Below are 20,131 nucleotides of genomic sequence, written 5' to 3'. Positions count from 1 at the left end.
TACTGTCAGTCCTGCAAGTCCCAGGTGGAGACTCAGGAATACCATCACACTCAGGTGTAGAAGGATTCTTCATTGCTGTTTCCAATACAGTTTTGTTTTGCCAGTCAGGGTTGTTAGCCCTGAACTGAACTGCAAAACCTGGAGGACCGGTGGATCATTCTTAGTCTGCCCTCTAGCCTTTGACCTGTTCGGCATGGGTGACCCCACCAAGAGTCAAGGCACAAGGCCCTGACCCCAGCCAACATAGCTCTGCGGGTCACTGAGGCACGCAAGCCTCCAAACACTATGACAAGGCTGCTGTCCTCTTGGAAGGTAATATCATTAGTTTCAAAGTATATATGGAAAAAAGACAGGCCTGGTCCATGGGTTGAGATTCTAAATTGGAAAAGGGACAATTTTAATGGTATTAGAAAGGATCTGTCAAGTGATAGGCTGTTTTCTGTCAAAGTTGTACTTGGAAAGTATGTGCCTGTCAGAATAAAAGATAAAGATAGCAGGTTTAGGGATCCTTGTTTTTCAAGAGATATTGAGGCCCTTTTAAGGGAAAAAAAGATGTGCATAACAGGTATAGGCAGGTAGGAGCAAATGAGGTACTTATGGAGCATCAGAAATGCAAGGGAACATTTAAAAAGAAATCAGGAGAGCTAAAATAAAGCGTGACATTGCCCTGGCAGAAAATGTGAAGAACACTAAGGGATTCTACAGATATCTTATGAGCAAGGGACATAATGTGTCCTTGGGAAAATCTCAGTAGTAATCTTTGCTTGGAGCCAAAGGAGATGGGGATTTCTTAAATGGATTTGTTTGCATTTATATTTACTCAGGAGATACACAAAGACATATATAGAGATGAGGCAAAGCAGCAGCGAGTTTATGGACCCTTCCCAGATTACAGAGGAGGAGGAGTTTGCTGCCTTGAGTCAAATTAGGGTGGATAAATTCCCAGGGCCTAACAATGTGTTCCCTTGGATCCTGTGGTAGGCAAGTGCAGAAACTGCTGGGGCCCTAGCAGAAATAATGAGATCATCCTTAGCAACAGGTGAGGTACAGGAGGACTGGAGGATAGCTAATGTTATTCCACTGTTCAAGAAAGGCTCTAAAATAAAGACCAGTGAGTCTGACATCAGTAGTGGGAAAGATGTTGGAAGGTATTCTAAGAGACCAGATATATGAGTATTTAGATAGACTGGGACTGATTAAGATTAGTCAGCATGGCTTTGTGCGTGGGAGGTTATATCTAACCAATCTTATAGAATTTTTTGAGGAAGTTACCAGGAAAATAGATGAAGTGGATGTTGTCTACATGAACTTCAGCAAGACACTTGACAAGGTCCCGCATGGGAGATAAGTCAAATTCAGTCGCTTGTCATTCAAGATGAGGTAGTAAATTGGATTAGACATTGGCTTTGTGGGAGAAGTGGTAGTAGATGGCTGCCTCTCTGACTGGAGTCCTGTGACTAGTGGAGTGCCACAGGGATTGTAGCTGGGGTCCATTGTTGTATGTCATCTATATCAATGATCTAGATGACAAAGTGGCTAACTGGATCAGCAAATTTGCAGATGACACCAAGATTGGGGGTATAGTGGAAAATGAGGATGACTATCAGAGCATGCAGTGGGATCTGGACTAGCTGGAAAATAATAAAGGCTGAAAAATGGCAGATAGAATTTAATGTAGAAAAGTGCGAGGTGTTGCACTTTGGTAGGACCTAACAGGGTAGGTCTTGTTCAGTGAACGGTAGGGCATTGAGGAGTGTGATAGAACAAAGGGATTTGGGAATACAGGTCCATAATTCTTTGAAAGAGGCAGCACGGGTAGATAAGGTCATAATGCAAGCTTTTGGCACATTGGCCTTCAAAAATCAAAATACTGAGTACAGGAGATGGGATGTTATGTTGAATTTGTATAAGATGTTTGGTGAAGCCTAATTATGAGTATTGTGTGCAGTTTTGGTCACCTACCTGCAGGAAATATTTAAATAAAGTTGAAAGAGTACAGAGAAAATTTACAAGGATGTTGCTGGGACTGGAGGACCTGAGTTATAAGGCAAAATTGATTAGGTTAGGACTTTTACTCCTTGGAATGTAGGAGATTCAATGGAGGTACACAATGGAGATTGCTGGGAGTAGGCAGTTTAATTATTTCAGCACAGACTAGATGGGAGAAGGTCCTGATTCTGTGCTGTACTTTTCTATGGTTCTGTGATTCTAAATAAAGAAGTGATGCTGTGAACATGAAGTTGTGTTCAGTGATCAGTTCAGAGTTGTGCTGGGTGAAGTTGTCCACACTACTTCAGCAGCCCGATGGTTGAATGCTAATAACTGTTTCTGAACCTGATGGAATGGAACTTCAGTCTCTTGTGCCTCCTTCCTGAGGTAGTAACAAGCATGGCCTTAATGGTGGGGGTTCTTGATGATGGATGGTGCTTTCTTCTGGCCGCTCTCTTTGTAGATGTGTTCAATGGTGGGGATGGCTTTCCCTGTGATGGAATGGGCTGTATCCATTGCTCTTTGTGGACCTTTCTGCCCTTGGGCATTGGTGTTTCCATATCAGATAAACTGGTTTATTATTGCCATGTACAATGAAAAACTTGTTTTGTACATTGTCCATACAGATCAATACATTACCCATAAATGGATTGAGGTAGTAAAGTAAAACAACAAGAGTATAGAATAAGTGAGACACTAACTGTACCAGCAGTAGATATGAGGAGGACTCTGCAGAGAGCCAACACCCATAATGCTCCCGGGCTAGACAACATCCCAGGCTGAGTGCATACCAACTCACTGACATCGTCACATACATCTTCAACACTTCACTCATCTAGGCTGCTGTCCCCACGCGCTTCAAATCCACTCCAACAATCCTGTACCAAAGAACTCTTCACCTTCAGAACTAAATGACTATGCCTGGTGGCACTGATGTCAATCATCATGAAGTGATTTGGACAGCTGGTAATGGCACATACCAAAAACTCCATTGTAAAATGTAAGAGAAAAGATAACTCCTGTGGGAATAGCACTTCTAACAGCAGACATCCCACCTCTCCTGGAAGTTCCAGTAGTCTCCCGCAAATTAATAGTGACTCCCTGATGCCCGCAAATTATATACAATGTCCCGGAATTTGTTTTTTTTTTGAGACCATGCATGAGAGAGTGAGAGAGCGAGCGCAAGAGTGAGAAAGCAAGTGCGAGAGAGCAAGCATGAGTGAGAGTGACCATGAGAGAGAGAGCAAGAAAGCAAGCGCGAGAGAGCAAGCACGAGTGAGAGCGACCATGAGAGAGAGGGAGCACGAGAGAGAGGGAGCGCAAGAGAGTGCGAGGGCAAGAAAACAAGCGTGTGAGAGCGACCATGAGAGAGAGGGAGCGCGAGAGAGAGGGAGTGCAAGAGAGTGCGAGGGCAAGAAAGCAAGCGAGAGAGAGAGCGAGAGCAAGATCGAGAAAGTGAGCGCGAGTGAGAGCGACTGCAAGCGAGAGAGCGCACGTGCGATAGAGAGAGAGCGAGAGCAAGAGCAAAAACGAGAGAGTTCCAAAAAAAGTCAGAGTGGCAGAGTGTTCCAAAAAAAGAAAATATAAAACGTATGTCACCCCAGACTACACTAAATTGTACCCCTGCCTAATAGGGGTCAAAATAATGACAGTGTTGCTCGCTGCACTGTTTGCAACAGTGACCCACTATTGCCCATGGTGGGTTAAGACTGGAAAAGACATGTTGAGGTGAGTTTAACAGGTGTCATTCGTTCATTAGCATAGCTAACGTTATTTAAACTAGCTGGCTAGCTGCTAAGGAGCTACTCTATTGCAAACATCCCACCTCTCCCGGAAGTTCCAGTAGTCTCCCGCAAATTAATAGTGACTCCCTGATGCCCGCAAATTATATACAATGTCCCGGAATTTGTTTTTTTTTTGAGACCATGCATGAGAGAGTGAGAGAGCGAGCGCAAGAGTGAGAAAGCAAGTGCGAGAGAGCAAGCATGAGTGAGAGTGACCATGAGAGAGAGAGCAAGAAAGCAAGCGCGAGAGAGCAAGCACGAGTGAGAGCGACCATGAGAGAGAGGGAGCACGAGAGAGAGGGAGCGCAAGAGAGTGCGAGGGCAAGAAAACAAGCGTGTGAGAGCGACCATGAGAGAGAGGGAGCGCGAGAGAGAGGGAGTGCAAGAGAGTGCGAGGGCAAGAAAGCAAGCGAGAGAGAGAGCGAGAGCAAGATCGAGAAAGTGAGCGCGAGTGAGAGCGACTGCAAGCGAGAGAGCGCACGTGCGATAGAGAGAGAGCGAGAGCAAGAGCAAAAACGAGAGAGTTCCAAAAAAAGTCAGAGTGGCAGAGTGTTCCAAAAAAAGAAAATATAAAACGTATGTCACCCCAGACTACACTAAATTGTACCTCTGCCTAATAGGGGTCAAAATAATGACAGTGTTGCTCGCTGCACTGTTTGCAACAGTGACCCACTATTGCCCATGGTGGGTTAAGACTGGAAAAGACATGTTGAGGTGAGTTTAACAGGTGTCATTCGTTCATTAGCATAGCTAACGTTATTTAAACTAGCTGGCTAGCTGCTAAGGAGCTACTCTATTGCAAACATCCCACCTCTCCCGGAAGTTCCGGGAGTCTCCCGCAAATTGATGGTGCTACCTCCCTGAAATGAGTTTTTGCAGGGTGGGATGTCTGTAACAGTGAAATACAGCAACCAACAAGTCACATTGGTCTTGTATGTGGTAAAAAAAAGGAGGAACATCATTGTGGAGGTATGATAGCCTGAGCTGGCTATAACTTGATTGGAGATCCATCCATCATTTGCATGTCACATTCCCTCTAGTTAACTGAAAGTGAATCAGGAAAGGTACTGGATGATGCCACAGCAGTGTTCATAATTGGCATTGGAAAATTCAAACATATCAGGAGTAAAACAGTGTTAAATGAAAATGCCACACCCAGGTTTTGCAAAGTCCATCAGTTCCTCTTCCCATCCATGAAAAAGTAGCCAGTGAGCTAGTTTGCATGAAAGTAGAAGGAATTCTTTCCAAAGTTCAGCAGAGCCCATGGACAACAACAGTGGCTCCAGTAGCCACAAGAATGGATCTGCCAGCACTCTTGGTGATCTTAAGGTCACCATCAACCTAGTACTGAAAGTAGATCAACATCCTCTACCCAGCATACCTTTCTGGAGGAAGCACTTCAGCAAAGTGGACTTAACTGAAGTCTACCTGCAGATGAAGATGAGGAGAAGAGTCCAAAGTGTTTCTCACCGTAAACACTCACAAAGAGCTTTATCACTGTAAGAGGCTTATTTTTGGAGTAGCTTCTGCACCTGCATCCTGGCAGAAAGCTATGGAGCAGGTCCTCCAAGTGTTACCTGGATGACATCATCGTTTCCAGTAATGATGACTGGGAACATTTTGGGATTGAAAACAAGGATGAAAACCTCAAAATCTTAAATCAAATTCTTAAAAAGATTAGGACATTATGGGCTCAGAGCACGATGCAGCAAATGTGAATTCTTTAAACCAAGCATCACTTACTGTGGTCACACCATGAGCACCCAAGGATTACACAAATGTGCTGAGAAAATTCAAGTGGTGTTGGATGCCCCAAGCCCAAAAGACTGGTCACAGTTGTCGTCCTTTTTAGGATTTGTCATTTACTATAACAGGCTCCTGTCAAACCCGGCTACTGTGCTCCACCCCTTCAACTCATTATTGCAGATCAAGAAGAAATCATAGTGGACAAAGCAGTGTGGCGTGGCTTTCCAAAAGGTAAAGGGAATGGTGACATCAGGCACTGAGCTCACACAGTATAATCCACATCATCCAGTGAAGCTTGCTTGTGACTTGTCACCTTATGATATAGGTGCAGTCATGTCACATGTTATGAGTGATAGAAGTGCATGCCCCTTAACCTTTACATCACATTCCCTTACTGCTGCAGAGAAAAGTCACACAGAGATTGACAGAACAGCCTTTGAGTCTAGTTTGGGGTGCAAATCTTTTCAACTAGTACTTGTATGAAAGAGAGTTTACTTTGGTCACTGATCATCAACCACTGGTGTCCATCTTCAATCCACAGCAGAGTGTTCAATTAACAGCAGCAACACAAATGCAGAGATGGACTTTGCTCCTTGGAGGACACAATTTCAAGATGGACTGTCCCATTTACAATTGGAAAAGGAAAGAGCTGAAAAATTGAGAAAAGAGGACACTTCTCTTGAAGTATTCTCCCTAATGCAAATTGAAAGTCTCCCTATTATAGCTGAGATCATCCAAAAGGAAACTAGAAAATACCCCACACTCTCTCAAATCTCCTTGGCCACCCCAAAATAGATGCGATGTGCAGCAGAAATTCCAGTTCCCCAGTTTTACCAGCACCAGGATGTAATTGCCCTTGACAGAGGTTGCTTTTTGTGTATATTGTACATTGTTCCATCCAAGCTGAGAGCTAAAGTGTTGGAGAAGCTAAATGTCCGTCATATAGGCATGGTCAAAATGAAAGTGTTGGCTTCAAGTTTTGTCTGGTGGCCTGGGACAGATCAACAGACTGAGCAGTTTGCCATGCACAGTTCAGGATGCCAACACGTTCAACAATGTCAAGAGCAGTGCCTCTTCAGCCCTGGGAATGGCCTGCAATTACCTGGCAGAGGATTCATGTCAATTTTGCTGTAGTGGGTGCAGCTACAAAGTGGCCAGAAGTGTTCCCAATAACCTCCACTGCAGTCTTGCATACTGCTGATGTGTTGAAAAGCCTCTTCTCAAAGACTGGTCTTCCAGAACACATAGTCAGTAACAATGGACCACAGTTCATTGCAGAACAGTTTCAGTCATTTCTGAAAATGACTGGAATAAGACATTTTACACCTACACCGTACCACACAGCCATAAATGGAAAGGTTTGCCCAGAGTCTAAAGAACTCTCTGTGAGCAATATCAGCAGAACACACTACATGCACACTGAATCAGAAGCTCGCTAATTTCCTGCTTGCATGTCACAATGCAGCATACTCCCCAACCAACGACTCACCAGCTATGCTGTTCCTGGTTTGTCCCTTGCATTCACGCTTGTATATCCTCAAACCCAATCACAGAAGGAGTATGTAGGACAAACTGAGTCAAACTGAAGGCTCCTCGGAAAAGAAGGTTCGATGTTTCACTCTTGGACAAGCTGTGATCAGCAGAGGTGATCAGAAAGATTAAGTACAGAACTGGACCACTCTCCTACACAGTGCAGATTGTGTCTTATATTGTCTGGAGACAACACATCGATCAGTTGAGGAGAATCGAGTCAATTATTAGAGAAGAAAGGTGGTCAGAGTTGTCAGATCCACTTCCTGCAGTCCCAGAGTCAACTCCTACAATCACTACAGAGGAGGCCCCAGAATCTGAGTTTGTTTCACAACCACAAGTCTCACCTGGCAAGCAGAGTGACCTCCCTTGTCAGGAAAGACGTAATCCCACAAGAGTAAGGAAACCTTCACAGCAATTAAATTTTTGGGCCTGAATGGGTTGATTAAAAATTTACTATGCTGTGGATATCTGTATAGTAGTTTTATTGTATAGTATACTGCATATATAGTTAAGATGCATTCTATATTGTGTTGGAGTTTATAGCTAAGGTGGGAGGGGTGTTGTGTATTTAAAATTTCAGTAATACTTGACTAATCTTGTAACTATATTGTTTGATTAATCATTCTTTGTTGCTTACATAATGCATAGCGGGTTATATGTAAAAGTACATAAATGACGTACGTCATGACACTACCAAGTGATACGTATGCGCTTCACTTAAAGTAAAACACGAAGTTAGTTTCATGTTCGCAGTTAAGTGTCTTTCTTTTAATTAATTTTATGTTTTGGATTTACAAAACATAACATTAAGATCACTTGAGTGTACGTAGATATAATGTGAATGTGTATAATGTATCCAACTTAGAGCACTCACATTTAAATTACTATGACTGTCCCTGGCAGATAGATCAAACTTCAATTTCTATGGCCAGATAACTGGTACAAGCATAGGTTGTCTAATTCTTTTCCATCTTCCTTTCACTTCTGGCCCTAATCTTTATCTATTTACAAGCGCCATGTTTTAATTAGTCCATATTGTTCTGGTATAATTGACTTGAATTGCTGGGATTTGGAAGGCTACAGATCAAATGTTGGGGAATGAGATTAGGACAGATTTGTATTTGATGATCAGCATGGTCGTTATTGGTCAAAGAGCCAAGACCTGTACTGTATTATGCTATGACTCAATGGAAAACACATTTATAAGAGATCTCAGAAAGACGGTCAAGGCATTGAACTTGCAGTCAGTCACCAAATACCATTGCAAAAAAAAATGGAGTTATTGCCTTTGTACTCTGTTTTCACTGGAGGTTGCTACTGGTAATATTAGCAACCAGCATGTCTGAAGGCAATAACTTCTGCCAAGCTCTGGGACCCTCCCATTAGTAATAAAACCACAGAGCAAAGCTTAGCTGAGAGGGGTCCACTGCAATTCACCGGCAGCAGTGTACACAATTATGGGTCAGGTATCATGGAGTCCAGGAGAGAAAAGATGGAAGGCAAGTGGATGACATAGAGAAAAGGGAAGACAGGTAAGTAGATGAATGGGAAGCCAATGGATGCAGGACAGGAAGTGATGTAAAGGTGCTCGGCAGAGAGAAGAGGCAAATGAAGCCAAAACAGAAACAAGTGGTGTTTCCTATTTACAATGATGTGTAGCCACCTGAAACTGCATCTGCTGACAAATCAGAAATGTCCTAATCTAACCCAAGGAGGCCACTCCCTCATGGTGAATAAATTGATTGATTTTCTGCTTTCCTGTTCTTTACGTTCTGACTACAGAAAATTTCTATCACTGAGCTAATCCCCTGATAGCATAATAGTAAATATACCTTGGCTCGTTTGCGTTAAATAAAATTCATGGAACAGCAAGGGTAATGAGACTATGTCCCATTGTCAAGGGACCTCTTTCAAATCAATCCTCAGCTCTCTTAAGTTGGCATGTTCCAAGAAAAATGTAAAAGATAGTGTAATAGCATGATGACTGATTTTGCAGATGGAGGGTCTGATTATTGCTAGTCCTCAGCTGCTTCAGTTAGCTGTTCACAATAAAAAATACTGAAACCCACCAGGAAACGCTGGAATCCGGCCACAGTGAGCAGGTGAATAGCTTCAAGGCTCTGGTAGATTCTTGTCTCAGCTGCCAGCCTCACTACGAATTTCAGAGCATTTATTATAGCATATGTACAGTTTCTGTTTTACCAGCCTTTTTCAACATTTTGGCAACAAAACATCACCAATGTAATCATCCTTAAAGAAAATAAGGACAAATTAACATAAAGATTTTCTGAAATGTGAAATCTGAAAATAATGTCACTTTAATTTTGAAGTCTTTAATTCATCAGTGACAATGGCTCAGAGCCATTCCTTCCCCTCCAGCGACCTTTATAGTCTGGCTTTTTCTCCTTTCCTTCTCAGTCCTGAAGAAGGGTCTTGGCCTGAAACATTGACCGTTTAGTCATTTCTACAGATGCTGCCTGTCCTTCTGAGATCCTCCAGCATTTTGTGTGTGTTGCTTTGGATTTTCAGAATCTGCAGACGTTCTTGTGCTTATAATAGCTCACAGAGCTTTGGATCCTGACTCAAGAACCCACATTTCATACACAGTGAAGAAATCACATTTGAAGTTCATTCTTTGCCTAACTTAAATCATATGCATATTCTTCAGTTTTATCAAGTCACATCTAAAAAACAACAGATTTTGTCTCACTCCAAACTGAAAGACACTGAGGTTAGCTTGCACTTCCCTCTCAGATAGCTATCAATTCTCATTTAATTCCTTTGACACTTATCTACACCAAGGGATAATTTACTGTGGCCTTGTTGACCCACCAGTATGTCTTTGAGGTGTGGAAAGGAAATCCACCATTCAAAGAGTGAACATGCAATCTCCACACTGACAGCACCTGAAATAAGGATTGGACCTAGTTTTCTGGAGCCGTGAGGCAACAGGACTAAATGCTCCATCCACCACCATTTTGCTTCCACTTTTCTCTCAAAACTCATAATAATGGCCAGAGTTAATTGATGACTGAACCCTGAAATAGTTTGTAGACTTCAGCCAAATTACAATTGTTCAAAATGATCAGAGAATAAATTCTCTGCTTCATTCCTTCTCTTTATCTAAATGAAAAATAAATAATCTTAAAATAAATCTGCTATATTAATGCAAACAACAGGAATTCTGCAGATGCTGGAAATTCAAGTAACACACATAAAAGTTGCTGGTGAACGCAGCAGGCCAGGCAGTATCTCTAGGAAGAGATGCAATCGACGTTTCAGGCCGAGGAGTCCTGACGAAGGGTGTCGGCCTGAAATGTCGACTGCACCTCTTCCTAGGGATGCTGCCTGGCCTGCTGTGTTCACCAGCAACTTTTATGTGTGTCTGCTATATTAAGCTTGATATGACTGTTGAGTGTGAACTATTTACTGATGGATTATTGTATTTTAGTTCATTAGCTATCATATTTGGCAAGAATTGAAAGGGAATCTCATCTAACTGGGAGGAAAGAAAAGGTTTTCCATGCTTGAGGGAAAAGGTTAGAAACAAGTATTGGAAAGGCAAAGAAAAAGAAAGGATAATCCACCAGTTTATTTGTAGAGTTTTACTAATCCCACAAGAATAATCCCAAAAACCCAATGGAACAGCTGTTTGAGGTAGATTGATATGTGCTGAAAAGGAAAATTCGTAGTCATGCATTTCCACAGGGAGGCACGGCTTCAGTTAATGAAATGTCAACGAAGCTCATGAGCATTGCAAGCCATGTATTTGTAAATGATGTAGCCTCTGTGACAACTGCAGCAGGAAACAGAGAGCTTGTTTCCCTCAAACCTGATCCATTCAGACCAAAGACACACAGAGTAAATATGCTTCGTGAGACAGCTTTAGTGTAGGTGAGGAGTGTGTGTAATATTGGTAAATCATGCACTGAACAATTAATGTGCCCAATCCTTTTCAAACATTCTCCAAATGTTTATGCTTTGAGTGAGTTTTAGTTCCTAGGGAGGTCATTGAAGGACTTTTCCCCTCGCTGCCTGTAATGAGGAAACCTGCGACAGTAATACTCCAGTAGTCCACCATCTGGCTATTCAGAATTCCCAATAGTTCAGCATTTCGTTCACCCTGGCTCTTGCTCTCTATTTCTCATACCAGGACTCAGGTTCCTGTGCTCCCTTCTGTATATCAGGGCCCCAGAGAGTATGAGCGTAAAAATTTTGACTGGATAGATTCTTGAGTGATGAGGCTTTACGCATTGACCCTCATAATCTTTGTGTTTGTCCAAGTTGTTCCAGACAATTCGTCACCATGCCATTAAGCACACCTGTTGAGGATAGACAAATTCCAGGTCACTGAAGCTGCAATGAAAGCTCAGTTTCAAAGTTTCAAGATTCAAAGTACATTTATTATTAAAGTATGTATAAATTATACAAAGTTGAGATTTGTCTGCTTATAGGCAGCCACAAAGCAAGACACCCAAAAGAACCCAATAAAAAAAAGACCAACACCCAACTCAGAGAGAGAGGGAGGGAGGGAGGGAGGGAGGGAGAGAGAGAGAGAGAGAGACAGAGAGAGAGAGAAAGAAAGAAAGAAAGAAACACCAATCATGCAAACAATAAAAGCAAGCTACCGAATTCTGAACCAGACTAAGTCCATTGACCTGGAGCCCACAGCAGCCAGAGTAGGCCTGTAGCCTCAGTCTCAGCTCATCACACAGCAGAGCAAATTACTGCAAAGCTCATAGACACAAAGCACAGAGCAGCCAGGGTGATCTCACAGCCCCAGCGTCGCAGAGAGAGGAGTAAACATCGCAGAACAGTGAACAGAATCAGCCCGACCTTCGCCTCTAGTCTTGCCTTACTGGTCCATCTGGGCCAACGTTTAAATCGTCTAAACTCCAGATCGTCCCCCATACTAGTGATATGCTCTGGGCCTGTACCCCACTGTCCAGCTGGAGGCCATACTTAACCTTTCCAAATCGGTTTGCTCTTAGGTCAATATAACCTCACCTCCGGTTTAGGTGTACAGGTTTCTAAACTCCTCTGCACATACTTCTTTCCAATTTCCTCACTCAAACTCCATCTCCCACTACAACCATCTCAAACACGCCTCGACCTCACTCCAACCACATCTCCTTGAATATGCCATGCTGCAACTTCTCATCACACACACAGGGTTCAACCCTCGGGTTAGCCTCACCTTTGCTCTCATCTTCATTGTTTGTGGTGATAGTTTACCACAATTTACCACAGAAAAAGTGTTATTTATAAAGTATTTAGTTGTATTTCTTGTCTTATTGACCACCAGTAAGCTGTCACCCAACTTCAGTAGCATCATCCTAAACCCCAAGTAAGATGAACATAAGAGAAAGAGTAAGCTGCACTCACAAAGAATGAGTGTTCATTCCTTGATCACCACTTTCTAGGAGAAACCTTAGGACCTATTTCCAGAATCCCGGTCACCCTCTGTAGCCTGATCCAACTTACGAGAGTTCTAATCGACCCAAAGGTTATTGTGGTCCCAAGGATTATTTCTGGGGTGAGAGGTACTGGTAACCATGTTCATTGAGGGTATCTATGAATCACTGTATTGCTTGCTGATAGCTATCTGTTAGGCAATAAAAGGGTCTCATTGCTTTCTCAGTTTCTGATGAAATTTGGCAATGAGTAAAACGAGTTACAGAGGGCTGTTAGCAAGTATCATGAGAGGACTACGCTTGAGATATTGTTTGGAAAATTTATCTCTGATGCAGGATAATCCAAAGGATGTCTCTTTAGGCAGTTTATTGAGTTTGCTGTATGGATCAGAGCAGAAAGTCCTTTAACCGACTTCTAGGTTTAAAATGGACCCTTCACAGCTTAAAATCCGGAGCAGAAATTTACCACCTGATGTGTGAGTTTGAATGGTGTACTAACTGTATACCGCTTGCTACCAAATTTCATATAGAATTCTGGAGAATATTACAGCGTTTAACCAGCTCCTCAGTCACACAGGTCAAAGCTTATCAGGCTCATGCTCTTCCCACCTCATTTTGTCCCATTACTTCAGCATGAGCATCAATTTCTTTCTTACTCATGGGGACAGCAGCTCAAGAACATAAGAAAATAAGAGTAGGAATGGTTTTATTTTATATGAAGTCAGAGAACCTGTGAGAAGTCAAGAGCTATCCAACACGCATCATTGCTTGACTGACGGGTGTATGACAAAGCATCGCAGCCGAAGAGAATCAGAAAGTGTTGAAGCTCCTGTGCTTAGAACTCAGTAGGCAGTCAATTGTGAAGTCATATGATGGCTTGGGAATTGTCCCTAAATCACAGCCTGAACTGATGGTGTCCTCTGACCATTGGGACCACTCGTGCCCATGGCAACTCTCTGTGCTGTCAAAGCAGGATATTCTGCTGTTTAGATTGGAGGAATTCCAAAACTTTTGTGGCCCCATTGTGCTAGCTGCTATGAAAATGCAAGGATATTATTTTGATAGTTTCATAAATATTGCCAAGGGTTGTAATGCTAATTTCAAGTGATGTTATCAGTTGCAAAGTGACTAATACTTTCCCTTCAAATCATGAAATAAAAATAGTACAGTGCAAAGGTCTTAAGAACATATGCTGTATATAGCTAAGGAACCTGAGGAATTTCAGCATTACTATAGTAATTTTCTGCATTGCCCCAAATTGCTGCTGGAAAAAAATAAACTTCATGACATATGTGAGCGATGATGAACCTGATTCTGATATGGGTCTTTATTACGGGAGGGGGGCAGGGAGAGGGGAATCATGGTTAGGAAAAGGGGAAGAGAGAGAAGAGGGAGCGAGAAGCACTAAGAGACATTCTGTAAGGATCATAAAACCAATTGTTTGGAATCAAATGACCTTGTCAGGTGTGTCAGAGCTGGGTGTGTTTGCACCTGTGCCACCTCCCAACCCTGGCACTCCTTCTCTGCCACCTGTCCCACAACCTTCCCGCAGCGCTCCACCCTCATCATTCCCAACATCCCTTGCTCCCACCAGATTTTCAAGCTCGCTCTCTGCCCCACGTTGACAAATACAGTACTGTGCAAAAATGTTAGGCACCCTATAAGTGCCTATAAAAAGTATTCAATCCCTTGGAAGTTTTCATGTTTTATTATTTTACAACATTGAATCACAGTGAATTTAATCTGGCTTTTTAAAAATTGATCAAGAGAAAAGAAAACTTTCATGTAAAAATGAAAACAGATCTCTATAAAATGATCTAATTTAATTACAAATATAAAACACAAAATAATGGATTGCATAAGTATTCACCCCCTTTAATAAGACACGCTAAATTATCATTGGTGCAGTCAATTGGTTTTAGAAGTCACATAATTGGTTAAATGGAGATCTGTTTCTGGAGACCTGTGTGCAGTCAAGGTGTTTCAATTGATTGTAGTAAAAATAAACTTTTATCTGGCGGGTCCAACTGCTGGTGAGTCAGTATCAAGGGGAGGAGTATAGGAGCAAAGAGGTCCTCCTGCAGTTGTACAGGGCCCTGGTGAGAGCACACCTGGAATATTGTGTACAGTTTTGGTCTCCAAATTGAGGAAGGACATTCTAGCTATTGAGGGAGTGCAGCGTAGGTTCATGAGGTTAATTCCCAGGATGGCGGGACTGTCATATGTTGAAAGATTGGAGTGACTGGGGTTGTATACAATGGAATTTAGAAGGATGAGAGGGGATCTAATTGAAACATATAAGATTATTAAGTGATTGGACATGCTAGAGGCAGGAAACATTTTCCCGATGTTGGGGGAGTCCAGAACCAGAGGCTACAGTTTAAGAATAAGGGGTAGACAATTTAGAACGGAGTTGAGGAAAAACTTTTTCACACAGAAGGTTGTGGTTCTGTGGAATGCTCTGCATCAGAAGGCAGTGGAGGCCAATTCTCTGGATTCTTTCAAAACAGAGTTAGAGCTCTTAAAGATAGCGGTGTGAAGCGATATGAGGAGAAGGCAGGAAAAGGGTTCTGATTGTGGATGATCAGCCATGATCACAGTGAATGGTGGTGCTGGCTCAAAGGGCTGAATGGCCTACTCCTACACCTATTGTCTATTGTATCCTGGCAAAAACTACACCGTGAAGACAAAAGAACACTCCAAGCAACTTATTGAAAAGCACAAGTAGGAGATGGATGCAAGAAAATTTCCAAGTCACTGAATATCCCTTGGAATATAGTTAAGTCAATCATCAAGAAATGGGAAGAATATGGCACAGATGTAAATCTGTGTAGAGCAGGCCATCTTCAAAAATGGAGTGACCATGCAAGAAGGGAGCTAGTGAGGGAGGCCACAAAGAGACCTATGACAACTCTGGAGGAGTTACAAGCTTCAGTGGCTGAGATGGGAGAAACTCTGCATACAACAGCTGTTGCCCAGGTGCTTCGCCAGTCGAGGCTTTATGGGAGAGTGGCAAAGAGGAAGCCACTGTTGAAAAAAGACTCACATGAAATCTCAGCTAGAGTTTGTTAGAAGGCATGGGGGGAGACTCTGAAGTCAGCTGGAAGAAGGTTCTATGGTCTGATGAAACTAAAATTGAGCTTTTTGACCATCAGACTAAACACAACACGCATCATCAAAAACCCACCATCCTGACCGTGAAGCATGGTGGTGGCTGCATCATGCTGTGAGGATGCTTCACTGCAGCAGGCCCTGGAAGGCTTGTAAGGTAGAGGGTAAAATGAATGCAGCAAAATACAGGGAAATCCAGGAGGAAAACCTGATGTAGTCTGCAAGAGAACTGCGACTTCGTAGAAGATTTGTTTTCCAGCAAGACAATAACCACAAGCATAAAGACAAGACTACACAGCGATGGCTTAAAAATGTTAACAAAGTTCATGTGCTGCAGTGGCCAGGTCAGAGTCCATACCTCAATCCAATTGAAATTTGTGGCTGGACTTGAAAAAGGCTGTTCATTCATGATCCCCATGCAATCTGACAGAGCTTGAGCAGTTTGGTAAAGAAGAATAGGGAAAAATGGCAGTGTCCAGATCTCCAAAGCTGATAGAGACCTATCCACACAGACTCAAGGTTGTAATTGCTGCCAAAGTTACATCTACTAAGACTTGAAGGGGGTGAGAAATGATGCAATCAGTTTTTTGTGTTTTATAATTGTGATAAGTTTAGACCAATTTGTAGAAATTTGTTTTCACTTTGACACGGAAGAGTCTTTTCTGTTGATCAGTGTGAAAAAAGCCAAATTAAATCCATTGTGTTTCAATGTTGTAAAACAATAAAGAATGAAAACTTAAACAACAGGAATTCTGCAGATGCTGGAAATTCAAGCAACACACATCAAAGTTGCTGGTGAACGCAGTAGGCCAGGCAGCATCTCTAGGAAGAGGTACAGTCGACGTTTCAGGCCGAGACCCTTCGTCAGGACTGACTGAAGGAAGAGTTAGTAAGAGTAGTGGGAGGGGGAGGGGGAGGGGTAAATCCAAAACGATAAGAGAAGACAGGAGGAGGAGGGATGGAGACAAGAGCTGGACAGATGATTGGCAAAGGTGATTTGCCAATCACCTGTTCAGCTCTTGGCTCCATCCCTCCCCCTCCTGTCTTCTCTTATCATTTTGGATCTCCCCCTCCCCCTCCTACTTTCAAATCTCTTACTAACTCTTCCTTCAGTCAGTCCTGACGAAAGGTCTCGGCCTGAAACGTCGACTGTACCTCTTCCTAGAGATGCTGCCTGGCCTGCTGCGTTCACCAGCAACTTTGAAGAATGAAAACTTCCAAGGGGGGGGGTGAATACTTTTTTAAAAGCACTGTATATATGCTTAAGACATCGGCACAGTATTGTACCTCTTGCGTAGCAGAGTACAGAAGGTCAGTTTACTAGATTGACAAGTATGGACACATGTACCTCTTGACATTGCAAATGTACAGATTGCCGGATGGTCCTCTCTGGGCCAGCAGAACTGGGGTGAAATTGCCACTGAAATCATTGCATGGTCAATGCCAGTCCCACCACAAGCAGATGTCCCAGAATGGAAATCTTTAGCTTCTTAAAGGTATAAAGCACTGTGGAAAGGCAGGCTTTGTGTGAAAATCAACTAAGCTAAAAATATTTTGTGGATGATTTTCGTTTGTGCTCAGTGTCTGAGGCTTCTCATTTAAGTATCCAACAATAATCAGTCATCACTGATTGGATTCCAGTTGTTCCATGTTTCTCCATGACCACAATGCCTTGGTGAAACCTTTCACCATGCTGGTCACTGACATCGCCATGATTTGCAGGGAAAAGGTCTAAGTGGGATTGCAGAATATTAATCTTTAGTGACATGTTGCACTTCATAGCTTTGTATGCTTGAAGCATGTTGTCAACCAGCTGCACGTAGTTTGGTGCTCTGTAGTTGTCAATGTCCTTGAACACCTTCCATGTAATTTTCTCCGGTCCCACTAGAAGTTCTCATAACTGCCTGTCATTGATGACCTGTTTGACTTGTGGACCAAGAAAAATTACTTCTTTAATACTGGCATCTGTTATTCTGGTTTGAATTATGAATTGAAATAACAAATACAGGTGATTTTAAAAATAGTGTATGATAGGGAAATTTCATGGTGATTTTCATGATCAGCAGCCCAAAATCCATAAGGTACACCCAAAAGTATTCAGGAAGCAAAATCTTTGTTGTCTAGTGTAATTGATCACTGTAAATTGCCTCCAGTATATATGGGTCGTAGGATTTGGGAGAATAAAATAGGTAAGGTTATGATTAGTGTAAAAGAAAATGGGTACTTGATAGTTGGTGTTGACTCAGTGGGATGAAAGGCTTGTTTTTGTGTAGAAGTAAAAAACAATTTACTTGGGGAGCTCAATGGGAGGGTCAGTATCTATGGGGTTGAGAAGAACTCAACATATCAGGTTGAAACCCTGCATCAGGATTGGATGCTTCTGTGCTGAATCTTTCTGTGACTCAATGAATTATTGAATCAAGCTTGAATAAAACAAAAGATTACATGTTGAGCCAATTATGTCATTTACTGAGTAAATGTAGATTAACACAATTATAGTTGATGTGATTAGCTCTTGCTAAATTAGCCATTCTATAAGATCTGTACATTGATCCAGACATGTAAAACAGAAGCCATATTTGCTTGAAAGCACGTTCTTCAGGAACTGCTGCCCTCAAGAAAGATTCTCAGCAAAGAATGCATGTTTCAATCAGTCCATTAACGCTGCATGCTGAAGACGTATTTTGTGGCTCTGTATAAGATTGCACAGTGGCACAGCTACTGGATCAATGCTTCAGACCACCAGAGGCATTGGTTCAACCCTGACCTCAGGTGCTCCCTGCCTGTAACTGCATGCATTTCCCCCGGGGGCTCCAATTCTTTCTCACATCCTTACGACATGTAGGCCTGTAAGTTAATTGACCAACCACTATAGATTGTCTCTCGTATGTAGGTGAGTGGTAGCACCTGAAGAGATTTGGAGAGAATGAAAATATGGAATTAATGTAACATTAGTGCAAAAGGGTGCTGATGATCAGAGTAACCTGATAAGCTGAAGGGCTCTCTCTGTGCTTGTATCTCTTTATAACTTCATGACTGTTGCTCTTGTGTTTTCCCAGGTCCTCAGACCTCGGAAGCTGTGTCATGCAGTGCCCATGCCTCAACATGTCCACCAGCCTGTGTATGCAGTAACAACATTGTGGATTGTCGTGGGAAAGGGCTGACCGAAATCCCAGTCAACCTTCCGGAAAACATTGTGGAGATGTAAGTGATGTCCCTTCCTACCCGTTCAAGTGCAAAGAGAGCAAAGGCAAGACCCTTAACAGTATTGATGAGCAAATCAACTCTGAACCTTTCAACCTGAAACGGGATCTTGGGGTCCAAGTTCATAGCTCCCTGAAAGTGGCTGCACAACTTGACAGGGTAGTTAAGGAAGCTTGTAACATGCTTGCCTCCATAAGTTGAGGCATTGAGTTCAAAAGACAGGAAGCTATGTTGCAACTTTATAAAACTCTACTTAGGCCACATCTGGAGTATTGCATACATTTCATAATAAGTAGGATGTCAAGGCTTTGGAGAGAGTTCAGAAGAAGTTTACCAGGATGCTGCCTGGATAAGAAGGAATGTGCTATAATGAGAGTTTGGACAGACTTGGGTTGCTTTCTCTGCAGTGGCAGAGGTTGAGGGGGGATTTCATAGAGGTTTATAAGATTATGAGAGGCATAGAGTAGACAGATAGTATCTCTCTGCCAGGGTTGAAATGTCTAATAACAGAGGGCATGCATTTAAGGTGAGCGGCGTTAGTTTCAAAGGAGATGTGAGAGGCCGTTATTTTATACAGAATGGTGGGTGCCTAGAATGCATTGCTGGGGGTGATGGTGTAGACAGATCAGGGACGTCTAAGAGACATTTAGATAGGCACGTGAATGTGAGGGAAATGGAAGGATACAAAGGTTGTGCAGGCAGAAGCGATTAGTTTAGTTGGTCATTTGATTACTAATTTAATTGGTTTGGCACAACATTGTGGGCTGAAGGGCCTGTGCTGTACTGTTTTACGTGGTTCTGGTGGGATGGCAGTGTGCATGGTCGCAGCAGCCTCTTCGAGTCCAACCAAAGGTGTTATTGTTCATCCTTTGTGTCATTTTTATGATCGCACGACACTGCTGGATATTAAGAGCATCAATTACAACAGGTCTACCTCACTAGTGAATTGCTCGACAGTGGAGGAGCTGGACATGCTGTGCCCATATTGCCTCCTGATACAGAGAGGAACCAGGGTTGGTGTGTGGAGGAGACAGTGTGCGGTCTAACAAATGGGACAAGTGATTGCCTTGGACGGTTTTTCTTGTGACAGCAAGACCCAGTTGGACATTGCCGATATAGAATCCTGCAAGTCTGGTTCACTGGTCCATCGGCGAGACCGATGGAGTTGTGTCATCTCGGTTGTGGCGCGGACCAGGGTCTCGGGCGACAGTGTCACCTGTTGCAGCCACCTATTGCCTGGGCACCGGAGACAGTGTAGCAGGTGTCCACGGTGGTCTGGGGGGGCTGGCCCCTCTCATTGGCAGCATTCACTCGGAGGAAGATGAACTGGATTGTGTTTGTCTGCAGCTG

At 42.9% G+C, this 20,131-nt stretch overlaps 1 protein-coding gene across 2 annotated transcripts in view; it reads left to right on the top strand.

Moving 5' to 3' along the window:
• Positions 1–20,131, top strand: part of LOC140200362 (slit homolog 3 protein-like) — a 669,401-nt gene that overhangs the window by 453,310 nt on the left and 195,960 nt on the right. For both annotated transcript variants that reach the window (XM_072263584.1, XM_072263583.1), the window contains one exon: positions 18,637–18,781. In XM_072263584.1, coding sequence (XP_072119685.1) covers positions 18,637–18,781 — 145 coding nt within the window. The remainder of the gene's footprint in view (positions 1–18,636; positions 18,782–20,131) is intronic.

This window comes from Mobula birostris, chromosome 7, assembly GCF_030028105.1.
Source record: "Mobula birostris isolate sMobBir1 chromosome 7, sMobBir1.hap1, whole genome shotgun sequence".
Lineage (NCBI taxonomy): Eukaryota > Metazoa > Chordata > Chondrichthyes > Myliobatiformes > Myliobatidae > Mobula > Mobula birostris.
The sequence above is the reverse complement of the archived record's forward strand: the minus strand, read 5'-3'. Positions and strand labels throughout refer to the sequence as shown.